Source organism: Sphaeramia orbicularis, unplaced genomic scaffold (assembly GCF_902148855.1).
Source record: "Sphaeramia orbicularis unplaced genomic scaffold, fSphaOr1.1, whole genome shotgun sequence".
Lineage (NCBI taxonomy): Eukaryota > Metazoa > Chordata > Actinopteri > Kurtiformes > Apogonidae > Sphaeramia > Sphaeramia orbicularis.
In genome coordinates this window covers 202,848-216,932 of record NW_021941450.1, presented here as the reverse complement: position 1 = coordinate 216,932, position 14,085 = coordinate 202,848, and the positions used below count along the sequence as shown (strand labels likewise).

The window sequence follows — 14,085 nt, the reverse complement described above, 5'->3', positions numbered from 1 at the left end:
ACGCCTTCATTTGAGAGGGCCCACCTTCACATGAAAGGGCCTGCCTTCATATGAGAGGGCCCGCCTTCACGTGAGAGGGCCCGCCTTCACATGAGAGGGCACGCCTTCATATGAGAGGTCCCACCTTCATGTGAGAGGGCCCACCCTCACATGAGAGGGTCCGCCTTCATATGAGAGGGCCCGCCTTCACATGAGACGGCACACCTTCATTTGAGAGGGCCTGCCGCCCTGTGGTTGCACACACACATTACACTGCACTACGGCCAATACATGCAGTAAATGCACCAGTACATGCACCAGTACATGCAGTATGTGCAGTACGAGGGCTGTTCAATAAGTTCATGGCCTCACCCAGAACAGAACAACACAGACTGATAATTTGTGAAAATATCAAGATAAATAAAAATTTGTGAAAATATCAAGCTCTACTCATGCATACAATTTAATGAGTCATTACCGATTTGACACGGACCAATGCATTTGATTTTTACTCAGTATTTCTGGGTGAGGCCATGAACTTATTGAACAGCCCTCGTACATCGTACAGAGGTCCGATCGAACCCTTTTCTAGTCGTCTTCTGGTCCCCACTCAACCTGGAAACATGGAGACTAAAGTTGGGAGAAAGCAGCAGAGTCCTGTCTGGGATTTATTTGAATACAACGACAGAGAAGAAGAGAAAAGAGACCACTGAACTACAACTGAACTACAACTGAACTAAACTACAACTAAAACTACAACTAAACTAAAACTAAACTACAACTAAAACTACAACTAAACTAAAACTAAACTAAACTACAACTGAACTAAAACTAAACTAAACTAAACTACAACTAACCTAAACTACAACTAAACTAAAACTAAACTACAACTGAACTAAAACTAAACTAAACTAAACTAAACTAAACTACAACTAAACTAAAACTAAACTACAACTAAACTAAAACTACAACTAAACTAAACTACAACTAAACTACAACTAAACTAAACTACAACTGAACTAAAACTAAACTAAACTACAACTAAACTAAAACTAAACTAAACTACAACTAAACAACAACTAAACTACAACTAAACTAAAACTAAACTACAACTAAACTAAACTACAACTAAACTAAAACTAAACTACAACTAAACTAAACTACAGCTGAACTAAAACTAAACTAAACTACAACTAAACTAAAACTAAACTACAACTAAACTAAACTAAAACTAAACTACAACTAAAGTAAAACTAAGCATTTACAAAAAATTCAGACTAATAAAAACTATCAAACCTGCTCTAAAAATGAATTAAAATGAACTGAATTAGAGAAAAAAAGTCAAAACTAAATAAATCTAAACTAGAATGAAAAATCCCAAACTATTAGAACCTTGGTCTACACCGCCCTCTAGTAGTCAAATTGAATAAGTACAACCAGCAGAGGACAGGGAGGACCAACACCAGCACTGACTGTGGACAGTCCACAGTCCTCTGTTCAGATCACAGTCCATTTTCCATGTCATTTTTAAATCCAGGTCCCAGAGTCTGGAGGAAGAGCTCAGAGGAACAGAACCCATGCTGAAGTCCAGTGGAAGGTTCCACAGTCAGAGGTGGTTCCATGACCCTGGTGTTACTGAGACTGATGGGCCCCAGAAAACTGAGCTGAACCCACAGGTGTTTGTGTCAGACTGCAGCGGAAGCTCATCTGCCCCTAAAATGACTCCCATTAAATGCTCAAATCTGTTCAGTTGTTTTCATTTCATTGACTCCAAATGTGTTGGAACACGTTCATCTCTCAGACCAGTTGGTTCAGAATCAGTCTGATCCCAGATCAGTGGACTGGATGTTGTTCACTTCTCCTCCATTCCCGTGTCTGTGTTTGTTCATTCCATCTCTGCTCAGTGCATTTGTCGTAGACGCTCAGCGTCCATGCACTTCAATGGGACTGAGTGGAACTGCTGGAAAAACCACTACAGACTGGACCAGCACTGGACACATCACACCTGTTGTCCTGCCCCCGGACGCTCGGCGTCTCTGGGGGTGAACGGAGCTGTGGGCGGAGCTTGGCGCCGAGCTTCCACGTGCTGATCGGAGGATGGGTCCGAAGGCTGAATGCGGTTTGATTGACAGCTGTTTTCAGATGTGCTCCTTCACTGACACAGTTCAGTTTAATACCGTCACACATTCTGCTGTGGAATCACACAAACCAAATGAACTGTTCATTTACTGACCTGGAAGAAAACACAACCACTGGACTAACTGGTATACTGGACTGAAGGGACACGTTTTCTGTTTCAGTTCCATAGTTGAATCATTTCTTGTTCAGTTTCAGATGGTTCTGTAGACAGTTCAATCAGTCAGACTGTTGGACAGGTCAGACTGAACTAACAATCCAGTCCTGGAAAGGACGCCGACTGTGAACGATAAAGAAACTGAGCATTTACTGAAAAAGGAATGGAGGGAGGAATTTATGTTTAAAGAACTGGACCATTTTTTTTAATGTAAGCGACAGTGAGCTTCCCCGGTCTGAAAGACCAGCAGACGACACTGTGTGAACCCCAGAGAGGATCTATGGAGGCAGATCAGAACCAGCAGATCCACCAATGACAGATGAGCTGAAGGACACGATCACACCGACCTGGGCTAACATTCCACCTGAGCAGGTCCACAGGGTCAGGGTCAGGGTTAGTCCCAGTCTGAACCCTAATCCAAGGACTGAGTTCAGACAAATGAACCGACTGAACACAACACTGAAATTTAGGTGAAAAACATCCTGTTTTTATGGAGTTTATCCAATATTCTAATTTTCTGAGACACTGAATTTTGAGTTTCCATTCTCTGTAAAACATAAACATTTACAGAAATAAAGGCTGAAATATTTCACTGTCTGATGAGTCTGTTTAATATATGAGTTTGAATTTATGAAGAGAAGAACAAAAATATAGAAGTGTGTCAGGACCTGGATCTGTCTATGGTCCTCCTCCTCCTCCTCCTCCTCCTCCTCCTCCTCCTCCGTTTGGAACACCTCCTTGAACCGTTCACCTACTTTCTGTCGGTCCACTTCAGCCCCAGTTGGAACTCCGCCCCCCCCCCCGCTCGTCCTCGTGCTCGTGCCGGTATAGGATGGCTACAGGTGACACGCGGCTCCGGTGCGCGCCCCTGGGGTTCCGCCGGCGGCAGTGACACGTGCATAGTTCATCCTCCGGGACAGTGCGCGGACTCACGGGATCCATGGACGCACCGTACGCGCGCTGCTGATCTGTGATGACCGGTCCGGTCCGGTTCTGACGGTGGTTTCCGGTGTTGTTTGCTCCTAAAGGAGTGCTTTTTCCCGGTCCTCCTCCGGGGCAGGATGGGGAGCACCACCTCCTGCTGCGCGTCCACAAGCCCCAAAGTGCGCAGGAACGCGCACTCCAGACTGGACCGGTACCAGCTGGAGCCGGACCTGAACCGCGACGAGACGGGATGTAGCCTCCAGCACATCAGCGACCGGGAGAACGGAGACGGTAAGACCAAGAAGAACCACCGAGGAGGTAGGGTCAGTGTGTGCGTGACGGTGCGCATGCGCACAGGTGTTCATTTGCCCCGCAGTCACTCATGTAAACATAATCACATTTATGAAAGGATGGATCTGTGTTCATTTAGAATTTAGTGAAGAAGTAGTTTGAGGCTCATGTTCAGTTCAACACTTTTATAAGTTTGAAGACAGAAACAGACATGTTTTTTTTTCACTCAGTGCATGTACAGGTCAGTAGTGTTCATACTGGTGTGAGTCCTAAAGCTGCTGTGGTTCAGCCTCTGATGGTGACTGCTGTCACTGTCAGAGCTGTCATATGTCATCTGTCATATATCACCTGTCATCTGTCACATGTCATCTGTCACATGTCTCCTGTCACCTGTCACATGTCACATATCATCTGTCACCTGTCATATGTCATCTGTCACCTGTCATCTGTCACATGTCACCTGTCATCTGTCATATGTCATCTGTCACATATCACCTGTCATATGTCACCTGTCATATGTCATCTGTCACCTATCATCTGTCACATATCACCTGTCATATGTCACCTGTCATATGTCATCTGTCACCTATCATCTGTCACCTGTCATCTGTCATATGTCATCTGTCATATGTCATCTGTCATATGTCACCTGTCATCTGTCAGCTGTCATCTGTCAGCTGTCATATGTCACCTGTCATATGTCACCTGTCATCTGTCATCTGTCACATGTTACCTGTCACATGTCACTGGTATCGGCTGCTGGTCTGGTATTTTTTAGAAGATCGGATCAGATTTAATCATGACATCGAGCCCATCTGGACCTGGTTTGGGGGGCGGGGGGCATTAACACACATCCTGCCTCCTCAAATTAGAGTTTCCAAAGGGAGTTGAGAGGGACATGAGCAACAACAGCAACAACTGGAAACAAAACAAAAGGTACAAAAAACTAGGAAATTACCATATGTGAAAAGTTCAGGTTTCTAGACCAGCTGGTCCAGGACCACACTAACCCCAACCCTGTAGTTGGTTCTTTATGTCAGGGCAGTTGGACACACACGCTAGCTAATATGCTGTCTGATATGCTAGCTGATATGATAGCTGACATGCTAGCTGATATGCTAGCTGATATGATAGCTGATATGATAGCTGACATGCTAGCTGATATGCTAGCTGATATGATAGCTGATATGATAGCTGACATGCTAGCTGATATGATAGCTGACATGCTAGCTGATATGATAGCTGATATGCTAGCTGATATGCTAGCTGATATGATAGCTGATATGATAGCTGACATGCTAGCTGATATGCTAACTGATATGATAGCTGATATGCTAGCTGACATGCTAGCTGATATGCTAGCTGATAGCTTAGCCCTCCTCCTGTCTCCTGTTTCAGTGCAGATGCCGTCCACCAGTCTTGGTTAAAGTTTACTTGAGGCTACGAATATCACATGTCAACACTGGACACTAGCTGCAGTGCACTCTGGGAATCCCAGTGGGTTGGACCAGTTAGTAGGTCAGCTCTGATGTCTCCAAACCATGTTTGTTTTTTCTTTTTAAACAGTCAGTCAGATCATGTGATGAGCATTGAACTGACTAAACCTGGTTTTAGACCAGACCTGATGTCCTGTTGGTGTGTATGTGAAACAGTGGCCTAACCCTAACCCTGACCCTGACCCTAACCCTAACCCTGACCCTAACCCTAACCCTGACCCTGACCCTGACCCTAACCTTAACAGCTACTTCACTCATATGTGTTCAAATGGACGGTTAGGGTTAGGGTTAGGTAGGCTAAAACCACCAGGTCTAACCCATCTGTGATAAAAGTTTCAGTCAGAGCTCCGACCATGAGACCAAACAGCAGAAGGGAAAAGTGTGTGTGTGTGTGTGTGTGTCCTGGACACCAGAGCAGCTAATTAACTATTCATTAATGAGCCTGGCATTAGATTTACCCAGAGTGGAGTTGAAGGGGGTTCCAGGACCTGTGGGTTCGTCTGAGTTTATTCAGAGCACAAAGAGCCAGAACAGAACCAGAACCAGAACCCTAACCCTGAACATGTGTCTGTGTTTGTCCTTTTCCACTCAGCACAGTGGAGGACACAGACAGTCTGTCTAATAGTCAGTTTTCACTTTTCATTCATCTGCGTTCCTCGTTTTGTCTGTAGGAGTCTGTTCCACTGGTGTCAGACACTGTTTCAAACACTGAGTCTGAGTGAACGCCAGTGAAAACAGCAGGTAGCAGGGGGAGTGGCCACAGGACAAGCAGCAGGGGGAGTGGCCACAGGACAAGCAGCAGGGGGAGTGGCCACAGGACAAACAGCAGGGGGAGCGGCCACAGGACAAACAGCAGGGGGAGTGGCCACAGGACAAACAGCAGGGGGAGTGGCCACAGGACAAACAGCAGGGGGAGTGGCCACAGGACAAGCAGCAGGGGGAGTGGCCACAGGACAAACAGCAGGGGGAGTGGCCACAGGACAAACAACAGGGGGAGTGGCCACAGGACAAACAACAGGGGGAGTGGAAGTCCCAGGTTTGACTGAACATTCCAGTGCATTTCCACCAGTAGAAGGATGGAAAAACAGGAGTTACAGGTGGACTGGAACGCAGCACTATTGTTCCAGTATTTAGACCGTTTGAGTGTCAGCTCAGTGAAGACGTGTTGGAATGGTCTGACTGTTCTGAACTCATTCATTCAGACTTCCTGGTTGTTCTTCTGTTCAACTGGACTGGTTTAGCTCTTAAACTGGTCCAGTTGAACTACCAGGAACAATGAGAACCTGCACAGACGTTATTTATCTGTTGGCACATTTTAAAACTCTTCTTCTTCTCTTGTTCTAACATCCATCAACGTCCTTTTTGTGTGTGTGTGTGTGTGTGTGTGTGTGGGGGGGGGGGGTCGTGACTATAGTTGTGCAAAAGGGGTTTTCATTACAGTTTTGTGTCATATACCAATTTAACTATGCCCCTAAAAAACATGTCTAACAACAACAAAAACATCATTGAAAAATGAAAGTTATGGTGAAATTGTCATTTTTCCATTAGACAAATTTATATGAACAAGTTTCAGTCACACAGTTTGAGGGTCAGTGGAAAAAGAACTAGCGACACATAAAAAAAAACTTCCAATGCTTCATAGATGTTGTTTCCACTGGTTCTGATAAAGTGAACTGTTACAAACTGTCATGCATTGACGTTTGTGTTCATCCATCCATCCATCCATCCATCCATTATCCTCCGCTTTATCCGGGGCCGGGTCGTGGGGGTAACAGTCTAAGCAGGGATGCCCAGACTTCCCTCTCCCCAGACTCCTCCTCCAGCTCTTCCGGGGGGACCTCGAGGCGTTCCCAGGCCAGCCCACAGACATAGTCTCTCCAGCGTGTCCTGGGTCTTCCCTCAGGTCTCCTCCCGGCGGGACATGCCCGGAACACCTCCCCAGGGAGGCGTCCAGGAGGCATCCGAAACAGATGCCTGAGCCACCTCAGCTGGCCCCCTCTCGATGTGGAGGAGCAGCGGCTCTACTCTACTCTACTCTACTCTACTCTACTCTACTCTACTCTACTCTACTCTACTCTACTCTACTCCGAGCTCCTCCCTGTGTTGATTCAGTTTAGGGTTTTTGTCTCTTCCTGTTTTATTTTGGTGATGGTGGTCTCCTTCCTGTTTTTGTCTGCACTCTGTCAGTTGTCTTTGCTTTCCCTAATTCCCTCATATCCTTCACCTGGTGTTCCTCCTGTCATTACCCACACCTGTTTGTGATCCCTGCTCTCCTTATATATTCTCCCCTCTCCCTTTTTCTGTTGTCATTTGGTATGGTTACATGACATTTTTAAAATCGGATTTATTTTTCCAGAAGAAATTAATTCGGAACTAAAATATTTTCTCTTCTGTTTACATGGAAATGTTAAACCCAAATAAAGGTTTACATGAGAAACGTTTATTCGGTTCTCGCAGCCCTTCTGTTAGCTTAGCTTAGCATAGCCACTGCATTTCCATGGTCACACATATCCAGTTTTTTAAAGGTGATTTGTCGTCTTTTCTCAGTGATTTTGTGAAATCCGACTCGCTCTAAGTATTTCTTTAGATCTGCGACTTACTGCACTCACACAATCTGTGGACTGTTGTGTTGACGGAAGTTGGAAAATCTTTTTGTTGGAAGGGATGCATGCGCTAAATTAGCTTTGCTTTAGCGTTTTAGCTTTGCATTAGTTTTTATTTCCCAGATTTTCTTCCTGCAGTAAGTCACATGACCATGATCTGAGCCTCAGTTTGTGATCATATTGACCCCAGCGGACTAAAGGAATGATTAGGGAGAACTGAATTTCACAAAATCAGTCATAAAATACTACGGATCACCCATGAAAGCCTGGCTACGTCTGACCATAGGAATGAAGTGATTATGCTAAACTAGGCTAAGCTAAGCTAACGGAAGGGCTGCGAGAACAAGGCAATCGGTGCACTGCAGTGCAAACTGATTTGCCAACTTATCAAACTCATTAGTGCATGACAAATGAATTGATAAAAAACAAGTGGTGAACTATTCCTTCAGGGTTTTCCAGGCTGGTAGATCCCATCAGAATAGCCCACTGGAATGCTTTGGGAAGACTAGACTGCAGTGCAGATTCTTCCACCAGCGCAGAATGTGTGCGTCATTGCCACAGGACAAGACACTGAGCATGTGCAGAATGGAAGGAATAAAGTCCAAACGGAATAAAGGGTTTACATGTCCAAGGAAGAATTTAGTTCGGAATTAAAAGGGGATTAAACCAGTGACTTTATTCAGATTTAAATTTATTCCAAACTATTCTTTTTCAACTGGAATAAGGTATTTACATGGTCATCTTAAATAGGATCTAACGTTTATTTAGATTAAATCAGGAATAAAAGTTGTCATGGAAATGCACGGAGTGTGTCGTTTCTGTTTCCCTGTGAAGACCATCTTGTTCTAAATATCTTGATTCTTGTTCCATGTGTTTTTTTTTCCAACAGGTTTTTAGTTTTATCTTGAATACGTTGAGCTTCCTCCCTTTGTTTTTGTATTTTTGGGTTCTTGTTAAAATAAAATCTTTTAACCACTGAACCTCGAGTGTCTCGAGCATTTGGGTCCACGTCAGAGTGTCGAGCCTGAACAGAAACCTTTTGATGTTTGGACTGCAACCCTGTGCTGATGAGTGGCCCTTCCATTCTCAGCTCTTCAGCTGTGTGTGTGTGTGTGTGTGTGTGTGTGTGTGTCCGGACAGAGTTGAACCTGCAGTTGAATCCATCCGACCATCCTCAGGCCACTACCCTGTTCCTGAGCAAGTCCCAGACTGAAGGTGAGTGTGTTTGGAGGTGTGTCCAGTGTAATGACCAGTGTGTCTGCTTCATCCACTCAGTGCACCTGAGGTGGACACATGTTACATACAGAACCTTTAACCTTGGTTTGTTTCTCTTCCTGTACAAACACAGTGGAAGGCTCACACCTCTGTCATATACTCCTGACTGTTACTGTGTGTTCTTTTTTATAGAGACAGAAAAACCGCAGAGCCTCTGCAAAAACAATGTAAGTGTGGGATTCTGCTTTTGTTTATAAGGAATGTTGTATAGTTGTACAGTTGTATGTTGTATGTTGTACAGTTGTATGTTGTATAGTTGTACAGTTGTATGTTGTATAGTTGTATGTCGGACAGTTGTATGTTGTATAGCTGTACAGTTGTATGTTGTATAGTTGTGTGTTGTATAGTTTGATGTTGTATGTTGTATAGTTGTACAGTTGTATGTTGTATAGTTGTATGTTGTACAGTTGTATGTTGTATAGTTGTACAGTTGTATGTTGTATAGTTGTATGCTGTATAGCTGTACAGTTGTATGTTGTATAGTTGTATGTCGTACAGTTGTATGTTGTATGGTTGTACAGTTGTATAATAATAATAATGATGATGATAATAATAATAACAATAATAACAATAATAATAATAATAAACAACTTTATTTGTATAGCACCTTTCATACAGAAATTGTAGCCCAAAGTGCTTCACCTTGATTGAAAAAAAATACAATATTAAAATACATTAAGATTTGATTAGAAATACAATAAAATAAAAATAAATATAAAAACAGCGCACATTAAAATATTTGATTGTGGATAGAATTTTTGAAGTGCAAGAAATAAGGTGAAATTTGAGAGAAATACAATAAAATAAAAATAAAAGCAGCGCACATTAAAATATTTGATTATGCATAGAATTTTTGAAGTGCAAGAAATAATATGAAATTTGAAATACAGTAAAATAAAAAATAAAAACAGAAATACAATAAAATAAAATAAAAATAAAAAAACCGCACATTCCTGGTTCCTGAATTGTGACCCCATTTTTATCTCCTTTCAAAGGCTAATGAGAATAAAAATGTTTTTAATTTGGTTTTAAATATATTCAGTGAACTGGCTTCTCTAATGTCTTTTGGAATTGTATTCCATAACTTTGGTGCATAGTTAGTAAAGGCTGTGTCCCCCATTTTCTTTGTAATATTTCTGGGAGTCGCTAGTAAACCTGCGTTTGATGACCTCAGTGTTCTAGATTGTACATAATTGATCAGTGAGTTTGCAATGTAACTTGGTCCGGTTCCATTTAGAGCTTTATACGTGAGGAGTAGTATCTTAAAATCAATTCTGTAGGTTACCGGTAGCCAGTGCAGGGAAACCAACACTGGAGTAATGTGCTCTCTCTTCTTGGTTTTGGTTCATAACCTAGCTGCAGAGTTGTGAATCAGCTGAAGTCTGTCTGTGCTGCTTTTTGGAAGACCTGTAAGGAGTGCATTACAGTAGTCCAGTCTGCTGGAGATAAAAGCATGGACCAGTTTTTCAGCATCCTTTCCATTTATAACCGGCATTACTTTGGCTATGTTTCTGAGGTGGAAGAATGACGTTTTAGTGACTTTCTTTATGTGGGACTTAAAGTTTAAGTCTGAGTCTATAATGACTCCCAGACTTGTCACTTCTGGTTTGATCCAGGAAGTGAGTTTGCCCATCCTACTCATCAGCATTTCCCTTTTTGCTTTTTGGCCAACAAGCAGGATTTCAGTTTTTTCCTCATTCAGTTTCAGAAAGTTCCTGCACATCCACTGATTCATTGCTGTGAGGCAGTTTGTAATGGAATGGATGGCTGTCACGTCATTGGGTTCTGTGGAAATGTATATTTGTGTGTCGTCCGCGTAGCTATGGAAGCTAACATTATGTTTTCTGATGATATCTCCAAGTGGTAGCATATATAAGGAGAACAGCAGTGGACCCAGGCAGCTCCCTTGTGGAACCCCATAGCATGTATCATGTGTGTTTGACACGTGATCTCCAAGCCTGACGTAGTACTGTCTTCCCTTAATATACGTTTTGAACCACTGTAGTACACTGTCACAGAGACCTACGAGCTTTTCTAGCCGATTAATCAGGATGTCATGATCAGTTGTATCAAATGCAGCACTTAGGTCAAGGAGGACCAGGATTGAGACCTTGTTGGCATCAGAGTTGAGCCTGAGGTCACTGATTATTTTGGTGAGGGCGGTCTCAGTGCTATGACCAGCTCTGAAGCCTGATTGGAATTCCTCTAAGATGTTATTCTCTTTGAGATAGTGATTTATTTGAGCAGAGACTATCTTTTCCAGTACTTTGCCTATGAACGGGAGATTAGATATAGGACGAAAACTGGTCATAGCGTTACTGTCAAGGTTAGGTTTCTTTAGTAAGGGTTTGATAACAGCTGTTTTGAAGGCATCTGGAAAGATACCAGTATGAAGAGATTTGTTTATGATTTGGAGTAAATGATCCGAGACGCTGTCAAATATTCTCTTAAAGAATGCAGTGGGAATTGGATCGACACATGAGGTTGAGGAGTTACATTCCCTGACAGTTCGGTAGAGTTCTGCTGTTATGCAGGTGAATTTTCCCATGGTCACAGTACAAGGACTGCAGACAGCATCTGTTAATGTGGTGGAATTAATGCTGGGTCTGATTGAACTTATTTTGTCCTTGAAGAACACTGCAAGCTCCTCGCACTTGGATGTGGAGGGCTGTAGTGGGGTGGGGGGGGTGTTGAGCAGCTTGTCGATAGTGGAGAATAATATTTTGGAATTTCCAGCATTCTCTGTGATAATTTTGGAGAAGTAATCTTTTCTTGCAACTCGAATGGATTGATTATAGGTGGTAATTGCAAGTTTATATGCATCATAGTCAACTGTAAGTTTGGTTTTTCTTCATTTTCTCTCAGCTCTCCGACAGGTTTGTTTGTTTTGACTAACAGTGCTGCTGCCTAGCCATGGGGAAATTCTGACCTTCGACTTCCTTTTAACCCTTAACGGAGCAACAGCATCCAAAGCAGATGATAGTGCATTGTTAAAATTGTCCACCATGGAATTTAAAGAGCAGTCTAGGTTGTTAGGTGCCACTGTTCGCATTATGTTCATAAACTTTTCTTCAGCTCTGTCATCTAATACCCGTTTTTTGATTACAGCCTGTTTTCTGGTCTCTGTTAACATCAGGCTGGCGTCGAAGTACACACAGTGATGGTCAGATATGGGCACTTCGGTTACTGTAACCTTGTCGATATTAACTCTTGCTGTTATCACTAAGTCAAGGGTGTTACCAAGTTGGTGTGTGGGATCCTTTACATGCTGTTCTAGTCCAAAGCTGTCCACTAAGTTCATAAGCTCCAAAGCCTTGGGGTCATTTTTCTTATTAATATGAATATTTAAGTCCCCGTGTATTATTAGTCTTTCACATCTAGTGATACTTAGTGAGATCAGCTCTGAGAATTCCTGAAAAAACAGTGAAGAATGTTTAGGTGGTCTGTATACTGTGATTACAAACAGAGATAATTGTGTTTTGAATTCAACAGCCAGATATTCAAAAGATGTGAATTCACCTAAGTCAATGTCACTGCATATAAGTGACGTGGATAGAATGGCAGCTAGTCCACCCCCCTTTCTATTATGTCTGACTGACTGATAATGTTTGTAGTTTGGAGGACACGTCTCTATCAGCGTTGCTACTCCAGTGACACTGTTTAACCATGTCTCCACTAGAAACATACAGTGTAGGTTTTTTTCCATTATCAGATCATTAATTATGAAGGATTTATTAGTCAGTAATCTGACATTTAGCAACCCTACATTTAACTGTAGGTGCTCTGAGATGGGCTGTGGATCGGGTCTATGATGGGTGTTGATGACTCTGAAGTGTCTATAACCTGAGTAGTGTTGTCTATAACCTGAGTAGTGTTTTCTTGGTCTGTTAGTATTTAAAACAGGGACAGCATAGGATCTTCGAATGGAGGCAGCCCGCTGACCGGTGGGGGCAGGTATGATTCTAGAGTCCCGTAGTCGTTCGGCTGAGTTAGCCCGCTGACCGGGGCGGGGCAGTACGGGTCCGAGGTCCCATAGTTGTTCCACTGACCGGAGGGGGGGGGGGGGGGGCAGTGCGGGTCTAGGGTCCCACAGCTGTTCAGGAGAAGCACAGAGTCTTCTAATAGAAGTTGCCTGGTGACCGGGGCAGGTCTGTGCAGATCTGAAGTCCCACAGTTGTTCTTCTTCTTCCACATAGTCCGTGGGGGAACTGGGGGTGGTGGGGGGGGTTTGGTCTTTGGTGATTTGGGCTTCAGTTTGGGACTGGCCAAGGGAGTGTGTTGGGGGTGTGATGGTTCTGGGCACAGTAGCTGTGGGCTCGCTACTATAGTAAGACCGGCATTTATTAATTTGGTCATCCTGGGATTGAACGAACAGGAGGGAGGTGAGGGGGAGCTGGAGGAAAGGGGAGAGTGGTTCGGGGTTTTTGGAAGTTGTTCTTCCTCAGGTGTTGATGGTGATGTGCTGGGTCTGTCCTGTGATGTCTCCTCCAACCCCTGTGGCACGTTGGTTAGTGGTGCCTCGGTGGTTTGTGGGGCCACGTTGATGGTCTGCGGTGGAGGAGCAGTATTGGTCTGCGGGACCATAGTGGTTTGATGCTTTGCCACGGTTGGATGGCAGATCGAGTAGTGGATGTGTGAACTAAACAGTTTTGCTCCATGTCTGTTCAGACGCACTCCATTTCGCTGAAAAAGCCCTTTTCTCTCCCAGAAAACATTGAAGTTGTCAATAAAGTTCACCTTGTGCTTCAGGCAAGCAGTTGACAGCCATCTGTTCAATGCCAGGAGCCTGCTAAATTGATTGACTCTGCCATTGACTGGTGGTAGGGGGCCACTGATGTATGCTTCGATGTCTATGGCACTCAGCAATTTTAGCAGTTCATTAAAGTCTTGCTTCAGCGTCTCTGTCTGTTGTCTAGAAATGTCATTTTCTCCTGCATGAATTATGATCTTGTTTGCGGTTTGGTTTGTAGACAGTATTTCAGGGATTTTTACAGTTATTTCCCAAATCATCTCCTTAGGGAAGCAGCACCTTCTGGTATTTCTTTTACCAAGGTAGATGTTCTTCACAGCTCTGTCTCCTACTATCAGTGTGGTTGGCTGACTTACTTGTTTCTGCTGGGGCGGCCTGTTATTCTCTTTCAGCCTGCTGGTAGTGCGCCGTTTCCCATCGTTAGCTCTCTGATGTAGCACGGTGCTGTCTCGTCTCGTCCTGTCCCGCTGCAGC

General features: G+C 43.7%; 1 protein-coding gene across 1 annotated transcript in view; it reads left to right on the top strand.

Moving 5' to 3' along the window:
- The first annotated feature begins 3,212 nt into the window (after positions 1-3,212).
- Positions 3,213-14,085, top strand: part of LOC115415791 (cyclin-Y-like) — a 45,563-nt gene continuing 34,690 nt past the window's right edge. The window contains exons 1-3 of the mRNA XM_030129428.1: positions 3,213-3,487; positions 8,727-8,801; positions 8,994-9,028. Of these exons, the coding sequence (XP_029985288.1) occupies positions 3,334-3,487; positions 8,727-8,801; positions 8,994-9,028 (264 nt within the window). The 5' untranslated portion in view covers positions 3,213-3,333. The remainder of the gene's footprint in view (positions 3,488-8,726; positions 8,802-8,993; positions 9,029-14,085) is intronic.